Here is a 12946-nt window from a genome sequence, read left to right on the forward strand (position 1 = left end):
GGGCCCGGGAACCCCAAGGCAGCGGCTGCCCCGGGACACTCGTCCTCCCTCCGGCAAGTGCGTGGGCTCGGGCTCGGCCGGGACACGTTGCACGCCACGCACGGGTTGGGGAGAGCTGGGCAGATGCTGGACCCGCGCCAGGGCGCGAGGGTCGCGGCGCTCCGAGCAGCCCGACGGCTGGCAGGCGCACACGGCGGCGGGGTCACGCGGCCTCCGCACCGGGCCGCTGCCTCCCCAGGACGGCTGCGGGGCCAGAGCCACCCGTCCGACCCTCCAGACCCATCGGGCCGGGCGTCAGCCCCGCCGACGCCGCGCCGTGGGCCTCACCTCCCTGCGCACGTTCAGCAGTGAGTAATAGTCTTCATTGTCCAGCTCCTCCTCGCTCAAGGCCGTCGCCATCTTCGCAACCTTTCACCCCGCCAAACCGGCGAGGCCGCACTCAAGAGGGTCCGGCGCTGCGCGGCGCTCCCCGTAAAGCTCCCGCTCTACCCGCAGCGGCCCCTGGCGGCTCGGAGGCCGCATGGCAGCCCGCGGGAACGCGCCTGCGCAGTACGCCACCGTGCGACCGAGGCCAGAAGCTAGCAGGCGGCGCGCGGGGATAGTAGGGCGGGCTTGCGTGTTTGAGCCTTTGCACGTGTGTGTGTGTGTGTGTGTGTGTGTGTGTGTGTGTGTGTGTGTGTGTGTGTGTGTGTGTGTGTGTGTGTGTGTGTGTGTGTGTGTGTGTGTGTGTGTGTGTGTGTGTGTGTGTGTGTGTGTGTGTGTGTGTGTGTGTGTGTGTGTGTGTGTGTGTGTGTGTGTGTGTGTGTGTGTGTGTGTGTGTGTGTGTGTGTGTGTGACCGAGGCCAGAAGCTAGCAGGCGGCGCACGGGGATAGTAGGGCGGGCTTGCGTGTTTGAGCCTTTGCACGTGTGTGTGTGTGTGTGTGTGTGTGTTGCCTACCCGGGTGGCACTGAGCCTTTCCCTGGACTGTCAAGGGAGACTGTGAAAGCCACATTCTTAACTCCCCCGCCGCCGCCTCCCCCGGTTCTGGGTGGCCCTGAACCGGGGCTGCCTCGAGTTCCTCCCCTGGTTTGGTGTTTGTTGCAAGGCCACCTAGAGCCCAGGCTTTCGTCTCACCAGGCCCACCCCCATGGGGAGCTGCTTGTGGACGCACTTGCATACTTAATGCTCAAGAAACCTCCGAAGTGATTGTCTACACCATTCTTAGTCCACGGGAGCCTTCCTTCCTGTTCAGAGAATGGGTCACCTCCTTAGCTTAGGTTTTTGGGTTTGTTTTTTTTTTAATGTGTTGCCCTAAATTTAGGAGCACCTGGCCATTTTTTTCTGCTGCGTAAATGAGGAGGCAATATCCATTTGGTTCTTAATTGCGTCTGGTGTGCGCACACACCTGTGGTTCCTACCTCAGAACCACTCTGCTGTAAATTTCCCCCGTATATTTTAGCAGTGGCGTCTAAGTGGTTTCAACCCGGTGCTTGCTGTTTGGTGTGTTATTAAGAACGTCTTGAGCCGGGCGGTGGTGGCGCACGCCTTTAATCCCAGCACTCGGGAGGCAGAGGCAGGTGGATCTCTGTGAGTTCGAGACCAGCCTGGTCTACAAGAGCTAGTGCCAGGACAGGCTCCAAAGCCACAGAGAAACCCTGTCTCAAAAAAACCAAAAAAAAAAAAAAAAAAAAAAAAAAAAGAACGTCTTGGTTACAATAATCTAAATAATTTAAATGTGTCTGAAATGATGTTATCAAGTGGTGGGCAGCGCCTTAGACTCTCCCACCTGTTGGCTCACATGGCCTGTCTTTTTCTCAGGGTCTTTCTTGTTCCTCTCACAGCCACCCTTTGCCCTTCATAAGGGGGTTTTCTGGGAAGCTCCAGCACCTGGCTGTAGATATGAGAGGTTGGTTTCTTCCTTCCTAAGTTTTGGCCAGATGTGCGCCATCTGGGCTTGGGTAATGTCCCTTCCAAGTTGTCCACTCCTCTTAGGCTCTTTTGCCTGGAGACATCTAGGTGTGCAGAGGCAGCCTGCAGTAGGCTGTCAGCCCAGCTGTAAATTAATAGCTTAAAGAAAGAAACAAAAAAAGCTTGGTAGACTTCCACAGCCACAATCTATCAGTTCTTCCTGTGGTTTTTATAGGCTTTTTCTTTCCTTCTTTTTTTTCTTTTCTTTTCTTTTTCTTCCTTTGCAGAGCTGTGATTAGGGCAAAACTACCTACTGACATTTTTCTGGTCTTTGAGAATTCCATAGAGAGGCTGGGGGGAAAAACTACAATGTTGAGATGTTTCCCATTTCCTTGCGTTTGAAGATGTTCAGTGGGCTGCAGAGGAAGCCTTTGCCTCCCTCCCCTGCTCCGGGAAACACAGCTTCTAGGAGTTACAGAAATGGAACAGCATATGTTTCACTACGCCCAGGTCTGTGTTTCTGTGATTGAGAGTGACCTGGTTTTTAGCACCACTCAGACAAAATCAACAATGACTCAAGGCTGCTCTGGGCCTGTCCTCTCTCCGGCCCACAGTGTTTTCTGTTGTGGTCCCTTGGAAAATGGCTGTGACAGACGGAGAGTCAACTTCCATATGCCACAGGCCAAGTGAATGTGTTTATCTCCAGGGCTGGCTGTGCTCCTTTCTCCTCGCCAAAAGCCCTGTTGTTGCATGGGCAAAATACTGGAAACCAAGGGCTGTACAAATCTATAAGTTAGAAAACACACGGCTGGCGCCAGAGAAACTGCCAGAAAGCCACCGTCACTCAGGACCTTGTACTTTCTAAAGCAACCTATAATTCTGGAGCAAGCAAAATCCGGTATACTTGGGTAATAGATTTCTGTAAGAATAAGCACACGCGTGATGCAGTTTTAAAGGGTTATTTCATGTGTATGAGGGTGGTGAGCGGTCACGTGGTTCCTCTTCCAGGGCAGCCAGTACTCCTAACCACTGAGCAATCCCACCAGCACCTTGTTTTTGTAATTGTGGATACACGTGTCTGTTTTATCCGTGCACAAAAGCCATTATGAGTGCGTCTATAGAACACACACAGTGCAACTCCTGTTAAGTGCTTTCATTTTATTATTTGTTTTTACCTTTGTTTTCTAGGTTTTGAGACAGGGTCTCATGAACCAGGCTGGACTTGAATTTGTTCTGTAGCAAAGGATGACCTTGAACTGCTGATCCTCCCACCTTAACTTGACTCGCACTGGGATTCCCTTGTGACCACCATACCTGGGCCCTTATGTCAAATAGTGAAGCTAAGGACACTCATCTCTGGTGTCACATATTCCTATGTTACTGACCCTAAAATATTCTGGCTCTCATCGAGCCTCTTTATGTAGACGCTCAGCAATATGGCTCACTGAGTGGAGGGGCTTGCTGCCAAGTCTGACGATCTGAGTTTGATTCCCCAGAACCTACGAGCTGAAGAGAACAGACTCCTGTAAGTTGTCCTCTGATCTCCATGTTTGAAGGCATGTACGGGGACACACACACACACACACACACACACACACAGTGTGGTGCCTGTCAAGTATTGATATCACATGAGGCATATTCTGAATAACTGTTTATCTGAAATTCAAATTCAGCAGCGTACTATAGTTTGGATTGCAAGTGTCCTGGAGAGCGTAGGTGTTAGAGGCTCGTTCCCACCGTGTTGTTATTGGGATCGCTGGGAACGTTCAGAGGCAGAGCTGGTGGACAGGCACAGGATTTTGTTGATGTGCCCTCAAGAGGAATCACTGGACTGAGATGACCACTCATGTCAATTTGACACAAGCTAGAGTCATCTGAAAGGATGGGACCTCAATAGAGAAGACGCCTCCAGAAGATAGCTGTAGGCCATTTTCTTAATGAGTGATGTTTGGAGGAAGGCCCAGCCCATCGTGGGAGGTGCCATTGCTGGGCAGGTGGTCCTGGGTTCTATAAGAAAGCAGGCTGAACAAGCCATGGGGAGCAAGCAAGTAAACAGCATCCCTCCCTGGCCTCTGCATCAGCTCCTGCCTCCAGGTTCCTGCTCTGCTGGCGTTCCTGTCCTGGCTTCCTTCAGTGACGAACTTCAATGTGGAAGTGTAAGCCGAACAAACCCTTTCCCCCTCTGTAGGGATAAGTCCCGCCCCTTAGGGGGCGTGTTCGCCTCGGGCTAATGTCTGCCTATAAATTTGGCGAGCAAGCTCTGAGCGCTCGCTTCTGCTTTCCTGGTCTCCGCGGGAACGGTGGTTCTGTAAGTCTATTTCTACATTAAAGCTATATATATATATTTTTACACTCTGTCTGCATTCATTTACGCCGTTACATTTTGGCGTCCAACGTCGGGCTATTTTGCCCCCGACTCAAGCGGGTAGCCCGCTAGCTAACACAGCACCCTCCCCGGTGCTGTTTTTCAGTTCGTGACTCCGGCCCCAGTGCCGAGTCCAAGACCCACTCGGCGACACAGGCCCATTCTGCCTGCCTTGGCTAAGTTTTGCAGCGGAACCCCACTGCCTGAATTAGCAGAAGCTCAAGTACTTGCGGTTTTGCAACAAAAGCTGCCACAGCGTCAGATTTGGTCTGTTACAAAGTGACTTGGCCGGTTGTGGTGGCCCACGCCGGTAGGATTTGCTGAAGGAGGCAGAGGCAGGAGGATCACAAGTTTGAGGACGGCCAGGCAGTGGTAGAGCACGCCTTTAATCTCAGCACTTGGGAAGCAGAGGCAGGCAGATCTCTGTGAGTTTGAGGCCTGCCAGGCCTTGGTAGTGCACGCCTTCAATCCCAGCACTTGGGAGGCAGAGACAGGCGGATCTCTGTGAGTTCAAGGCCAGCCTGGTCTACAAGAGCTAGTTCTAGGACAGGCTCCAAAAACACAGAGACCACCACTGGCAGGAACCGATCTTTGCAGGTAAAAAAATTTTCTTTTATAAATAAAATGTCTGAACACATTACTGTTCAAGAATTTAATGATTTTTTTAATTGTACCATGTGGGAGATTTTACAAGAGGTGTCTATCACCCCACATATATGGATCCTTCTGGGATTCGTAGTTTTCATTGGCACCAAATGGTTTGATAATAGAAATATGATAAAGTCTTTACGAGACGAATCCAGGATTCTTAAGGTAGAGATTGAACGCTTAAAAACAATTGAGAATGACAACAATCTTCTCAAGAATCAGTTTGAAGTTCTCCAGGCTGATAACAATCTTCTCAAGAATCAGGTTGAAGTTCTCCAGACTGATAACAATCTTTTCGAGAATCGGTTTGAAGTTCTCCAGGCTGATAACAATATTCTCAAGAATCAGGTTGAAGTTCTTCAGGCTGATGTTAAGGAGAAATTCATTACTATGGAAGAGGGAACAGCTGATCTGGACCATAAGATTCAGTCCCTTTCTGTAGGAAATGAAACATTAACTGAGAGAATCAAAACTGCTGAATGTGACAATCGGATTTTGTCTAAAGCTTATGACAGATTGACGGAAAGATTGTCAATACAAGAAGGCACGGTTTATGCCATAAAAATTATGTCCAAAGATGAGATGTTATCTCTAACGGACAAACTTCATAATTTAGAATCCTCAATGAAGGCTTTGGAACATAATTCTGGACAGGAGATTCAGACATTGCAGAAGGCAATGGTGAATAGAATTGAAAAGATTGAGGAATTTCTAAATTCTGATGAGGAAGAGCAAAGGGTAGAAAGGAAAATTTTAACTACATCTGTGGGTAAGTCTCTCCGGGACAATTTCCACAAAGCTCTACCTACAGCTCTACCTGCCTTTCCAGTAATAACAACAGAGAAGGTGATTGGTTCCAAAAACCCTAGGGTCATCAAGGAGGATACATGGGAGCCTGTGCGTATGAATGATCTCAAGGAAATAAAACAGGCTGTCATGACTTTTGGGATGCAAGCCTCTTTTGTTAAAGAGATGCTAAGATCTTGGGCCACGACAAGCAGAGCAACCCCCTCAGACTGGCTCCAGCTGAGCTCTGCGGTACTCGAGAGTGGACCACAATTGAAATGGAAATGCTTATTCAGGCAAGAGGCTAGACTCTTAGAACAGCAGGAAAAAGCGAAGGGAATTGACATTTCCCTAGATCAAATTCTAGGTGAAGGGCCCTTTTCCGATCCTCAGGAACAAGCTAATTTGGATGAAAACACACTCTCCATGTGTACTACAGCAGCCTTAAGGGCTTGGGACAGGGTACAAGACCCAGGACAGAGAATGGAATCATTTGTCAGAGTTAAACAGGGTCAGAGAGAACCCTTTAGTGACTTTTTACAAAGATTAACTAAGGCTGTACAAATAGGGATATCTGACCCAGAAGCAAGACGTATAATGATTGAGTCTTTGGCTTATGAAAATGCAAATGTGGAATGCAAAAGGATTTTGGGTCCTTTAAAGCTCAGATCAGCGCCTTTGGAAGAATGGGTCTTGCATACACTCAATGTTGATACATTTGATTATGGCACTGAAGCATGGGTAGAAGAAGCAATTTCCAATGGTAAAAGGAGACACCAGAATACCAAATGTTTTAATTGTGGCAAAATGGGTCATATGAAAAGGAATTGTAGACAACGGGTTTTCAGAAATAATAATAATAATAATAATTATAATAATAATGCATCTTTCAGAAATAATAATAATAATAATAATAATAATAATAATGCATCTTCTAGAAATAACAGAAATAGGAGGACTCAGCCTTCAGGTTTATGTAGAAGATGTGGAAAGGGCAGACATTGGACGAATGAATGCAGGTCTACAAGAGATAGACAAGGCAACCTGATACAGTCGGGAAACGTGAGAGGGGGGGCCTCACAGGCCCCCATGGCAAACATGGTTCAGTCATATCCAGTTTCTGCAGAGAACGTGCCTCATCAGGACAATTAGGAAGCCCCATGCCTACTGTTACAAGCAATAATGATCAGAAAGATAAGTTACGTGTGTTTTGGCAAACTTCTATAAATGATCAAAGACCTAAACTGAGAGTGTGTGTAAATGGCATTTTTATTACTGGCCTGCTGGACACAGGTGCTGATGTAAGTATCATTACCCCAGAATCTTGGCATCCGTATTGGCCTCTTCAGAATGTAAATGTTCAGCTCCTAGGAATTGGAACCCTATCTCGAGTAAGGCAGAGCACGAGATGGGTTGAATGTATAGGGCCAGAGGGACAAATAGGAAAATTAAAGCCATATGTAGCCAATATTGCAATGAATTTATGGGGTCGTGACCTATTACAACAATGGAATACTGAAATTAACATTCCTGCTAAATCTAGAGCCTATTTTTCTGAGAATAATATTAAAAGATATTACAAACTGAGAAAACCGGCCATTCGGGCTGTAAAAGAACAAGCAATTGATGTCCCTTCAGAGATACCAACAGCCTTGCCTCTAAAATGGTTGACTGAGAAACCAATATGGACAAAGCAATGGCCTTTAGCTGAGGAAAAGTTACAGGCTTTAGAACAGCTGGTACAAGAACAATTAGATGCTGGACATATAGAAGAATCTACCAGCCCTTGGAATTCTCCTGTATTTGTGGTTAAGAAAAAATCAGGTAAATGGAGAATGGTGACAGATCTCAGGGCCATCAACAAGGTTATTCAACCTATGGGCCCTCTGCAATCTGGAATTCCTTTGCCCTCTTTATTACCAAAAGGATGGCCTCTCATAGTTATTGATTTAAAGGATTGTTTTTTCACTATACCTTTGCAAAAAGAAGATAGAGAAAAATTTGCCTTCACAGTGCCTACTTATAACAATTCTCAACCTTCGAGGAGGTACCACTGGACCGTTCTCCCCCAGGGTATGTTAAATAGCCCCTCCCTGTGCCAATATTTTGTGAACCAACCATTGCAAATAATACGCAAGAAATTTCCCAAATCTATAGTATACCATTACATGGACGACATCTTGTTATCCGATTCAAACATGGATACCTTGAACAGACTGTTTGAAGAAATAAAGATACTTTTACCTAAATGGGGATTGCAATTAGCTCCTGAAAAGATTCAGAAGGGAGATTCTGTTAATTATTTAGGTTATAAAATAGGTTTGCAAAAAATTAAGACACAAAAAGCACAAATTAGGAGAGATCGCCTACGGACTCTTAATGACTTTCAAAGACTGTTAGGAGACATTTCCAGTCTACGACCAGCTATTGGAATAACACCTGATCTAATAATTCATTTGAACAAAACCTTGGATGGTGATAAAGATTTAAACAGTCCCAGAGAATTAACAGCTGAAGCAGAAAAGGAACTGACAATGATTGAGGAAAAATTACAACAGGCACATGTGGACAGGGTGAATCCAGAGCTCGATTGTATTCTCGTCATACTACCATCAAAAATTTCTCCTACAGGAATTTTAATGCAGAGAGATGATATTATTTTGGAATGGATCTTTTTACCACATAAACCAAGTAAGAAACTGAAAACTTATGTGGAAAAAGTCTCTGAGTTAATTATAAAAGGCAAGCTGAGACTTCGTCAACTAGCAGGCATAGACCCAGCAGAAATTATAGTGCCTTTCACTGCTGATGAACTAAAGAAATTATGGGAAGATAATGAACCATGGCAAAGAGCTTGTGCTAATTTTTTGGGAGACATTAATAACAACTATCCAAAAAGCAAGCGGCTTAACTTCATAAAGAGAACTTCTTGGATTCTTCCTCGAATCGTCCGTGATGCTCCAATAACTGGAGCCCGTACATTCTATACTGATGCTAATAAATCAGGGAAGGCAGGTTACAAATCAGAAGACTTGGATAAGGTGGAACAAAGTCCGTATACTTCTGTCCAGAAGGCGGAATTATATGCCATTCTTATGGTGCTAAGGGATTTTAAAGAACCTATTAATATAGTTACAGATTCACAATACGCAGAAAGAGTTATTTTACATATTGAAACTGCTGAATTTATACCTGATGATACTGAACTAACCTCATTGTTCCTCCAGGTTCAAGATTTGATCAGGAACAGGCTTTGCCCTATGTACATAACACACATCCGATCCCATACGGGTCTGCCAGGTCCTCTAGCACAAGGTAATGCAGAAATTGATCAATTATTGATTGGTAGTGTCCTACAAGCCTCTGAATTTCATAAAAAACATCATGTTAATAGCAAAGGTTTGAAGAAAGAGTTTTCAATTACATGGCAACAAGCTAAGGAGATTGTAAAGAAATGCCCTACTTGCTCTTTCTATAACCAAACGCCACTGCCTGCAGGGGCTAATCCAAAGGGCACCCAAAGGAATGAAATCTGGCAGATGGATGTGTTCCACTTTGCAGAATTTGGCAAATTAAAATATGTACACCACACCATAGACACATATTCAGGTTTTCAATGGGCTACTGCCCTGAGCTCAGAAAAGGCTGATTCAGTAATCACACATTTATTGGAAGTTATGGCCATCATGGGTATACCTGCGCAAATAAAGACAGATAATGGTCCAGCATATGTATCTAAGAAAATGAAACGCTTTTTTGATTATTATAATATAAAACACATTACAGGTATACCAAATAATCCTACAGGTCAGGCAGTTATAGAAAGATCAAATCGTACTATAAAGGATATGCTGAACAAACAGAAAGGGACTGAAAATACCCCCAGAAATAGATTACATAATGCTTTACTAACCTTGAATTTTCTTAACGCTAATGAGAAAGGAACGACAGCAGCAGAAAGACATTGGATAATGGAAAAGTCTGCTGAACTAAATCAACCGATTTATTTCAAAGATGTGCTGACCTCTCAGTGGAAGCCAGGAGATGTGCTACGTTGGGGAAGGGGTTTTGCTCTTGTTTCCACAGGAGAAGAAAAATTGTGGATACCATCAAAATTAATAAAGTTTCGATTTGAAGAGGAGAAACCTCTTGGAAAGGAGAAATGACAACTCATCCACAACGATGATATTCATACAGGTGGTAAGAAAAACATATAAAATGGGGGCAGGGTTCTGTTCTTATCTCCACAGGAAAACACTCATCTTTGAGAAATTCAAGGGACCCTGGATGTTTGGATACTGACAGATGGAAAAATACCTGCCCAATAGGAAATATCAAGACAACTGAATGGGTTGTGTAAGTAATATTAAACCATATTTCTAAATTTATAAAGCTGGTTTTGAAGTTGGACTCTGGCTCAGTCCCTCTCCAATTCCAAGCCTGTTAGTAAGAGAAAAACCCAGAGTTTCTGGAGTTTCTGTCTCATGTCAAGAGCCATGATATGGGACAGAAAGAAATATGAGTTTAGAAAACATCTTTGCTTCTCTTCATATCTATCATACTTTTCATTGAATATATCTATCATGTCTTTCATTGAATATATATATATATATATATGTCTATATGATTAATGTTTAAGTTTTTCATAATGAACAATGAGTTTTTCCTGAAGTGACATTTGAAGTTTCCAGGAAGAAGATGGGGCCCCATAACAACAACTCCACCTGGTTGATATGACGTCATGATACTGATAGCGCTACTACAAGACCTGCTTTTGGTACCAGCTGCACAAGACAGTTCCAACTTGGTTAGCTGAAATGGTGCACATCTTATACAACATTTTGGCCAGACCTGCACGAAAATACTCAGAGACTATTTGCAATTTTAAAAGACATTATCTTGAAATTTAACCATCATTTTACTTTCACAGGATCCCCCAGAAAGAACGTCGCCCCTATGACAGCTGGAAGTAATTCTAGAGAACGACGTCCCCTCTCCCAGTAAAGTTTGCCCTTGGGTTTAGGGACATCATTTAGGGGTTGATTATAATTAGTATATGATTGAGGGTTGGGAGAGGAATTTTATAAGCTCAAGGATCATTTTGAAAAAAAAAAAAAGAGGGAATGATGGGATAATAGATTTATAATTGTGAGTTACTGCTTTTAGACAAATATATTGGTATCAATTCTTGTATATTGAAACAAAGTTAAATTATATTGACTATTGTACGCATGCATGTTTCTACCTCTGTTTAAAACATTTTTATGTATTGACATATATTGTATTGATATATATATATTGTATATATTTACCATATTGCAGTGTACATTTCTACCTCTGATTAAGATACTTATATAATATTTGTGTATTGATATATATTTACCTACTGCAATGTATATTTGTACATTGTTTATATTTGGAGGTCATTGTCCTCATTTGTTTCACAGTCGTTTATTGTCTTAGTCTTTAAGTTAGATAGATATTGAGAATTATATAGACTAATTGTCATCTAAGTTTGTCATTTATAATTAGACTTATCAGGTTCTTTAGATATATAGAGATTATACTCAGTATAGATAGATAATCTTCAACCTCTTCAAAGAGCTGTAGAAAATGGCCTTTAATCTAACTCAGAGTTTCGTGATAGTGAGACACAATTGCTCCTGGCAACACCGCTCTATTCCCGAGAGAATGTTGAGCACCAAAAACACTCCACCTGGAGCCTTTCTATTTGGCAGAACTGGCCTTTGGGCAAAGAAATGCCCATACCTCAACCACTGACACAGATACAGAGCGTGCATCAATGGATAAAACAGGACTGTCATATCCTGCCAAGACAGGGTAAGATAGTTTTGAAAAGTTCCTTGCCTTTAATAATGGTATGTCAGTTATGTTAGGCCTTAGCCAAAATTGGTTGACTCAACGTTGCAAACGAGACTTTGGGTGATTGCCCAGGTAGTCAGTTGTCTCTGTCAATTGTTGCACATTTTGGATATATCTCGTTTGTTGAGTAGTGTTTATTCCCTTCTCAGATCTTTGACTGAGTTGAAGATTATATAATTGTAGTTACTCTTTACATTATTTGGACTCCTTGAGATAGAATGTTTAGCAAAGCTTTTGTTCTCAATATTGTTTGTTATATTTATTATTTGTTGTTATTGTATGTAGTTGTATTTGGTTTAGTTCTGTCTTATTTAGACAAAAAGGGGGAGATGTAGGGATAAGTCCCGCCCCTTAGGGGGCGTGTTCGCCTCGGGCTAATGTCTGCCTATAAATTTGGCGAGCAAGCTCTGAGCGCTCGCTTCTGCTTTCCTGGTCTCCGCGGGAACGGTGGTTCTGTAAGTCTATTTCTACATTAAAGCTATATATATATATTTTTACACTCTGTCTGCATTCATTTACGCCGTTACACCCCTCAACTTATTTCATCACAGTGTTTCATCACAGCCATAGAAACCCTAAGACAGGAACCCCAGTACTCTCCTCTGCTGGGAGGTCAGTGGGCTATCTCTCACACATGTGTCTGCTATGATATGTGACAGGCACCTCCAATATCAAGGCCAATTTATCATGGATGGAAACTTCCAGAACCCTGAGCCAAAATAACTTTTCCTGTCTCTATGCTTGAGGCCTTCGGTTGTCACGGTAGCAGGAAGCTGGCTGACACACAGGCATCCTGGGATTTCACCTGCGGCCCTCACTGAAGGCTTCCCAGCTTTCATTAGTGACAGTCCCCAGAGGAGAGGCGAGCGGCTGCCTGCCCTGCCCTTTCTCTAACTGGACTAAATCCCTCTTCTCTGTCTATAACTCAGGAGGAGGAATTACCTATAATCTTTTTATTATTCCTCTGTCATCGAGTCTGGGCTGGGATTTAGTGCTTGCTTGCCGTTCACAGCCCATTCCTCGGATCCCACGCAGTGCTGATAACCTGTTAACCAACAGATAGGGGAAAGCCTCAGCTGCAGGAGACAAGAGGGAATTTGCAGGCACTCAAGAATTAAATTTTCTCCATGTTATCTGCTCTCTGAGCATTCAGTGACTTGTCGCCGACATCTTTAGCCACGGTGATAATTGCAGCGGGGTCACCCGGAAGGAAGAGTTGTACCCGTCCCTGCCAGCCACACAGAGAGCCTGAGTCACACAGGTTGAGAGCTTAACCCCAGTAGCAGCCTCGGTGGCGGTGGAGACATGGAATCAAGGCAGGGACGTGCGAGACACTTCCAGATGGACTGGTTTTGTCCTTGCCATCCCTCGAAGC

General features: G+C 44.2%; 1 protein-coding gene across 1 annotated transcript in view; it reads right to left on the minus strand.

The window, feature by feature from the left end:
* The window catches only part of LOC121441810 (dnaJ homolog subfamily C member 11), a 51852-nt gene extending 51420 nt beyond the window's left edge, over positions 1-432 (minus strand). Inside the window, exon 1 of the mRNA XM_041643125.1 lies at positions 328-432. Coding sequence (XP_041499059.1) covers positions 328-399 — 72 coding nt within the window. The 5' untranslated portion in view covers positions 400-432. The remainder of the gene's footprint in view (positions 1-327) is intronic.
* Positions 433-12946: the final 12514 nt, after the last annotated feature.

The sequence above is a fragment of the Microtus oregoni genome, unplaced genomic scaffold (assembly GCF_018167655.1).
Source record: "Microtus oregoni isolate MIOR12 unplaced genomic scaffold, Mior012 000081F_ref0000091, whole genome shotgun sequence".
NCBI classification, from domain to species: Eukaryota; Metazoa; Chordata; class Mammalia; order Rodentia; family Cricetidae; genus Microtus; species Microtus oregoni.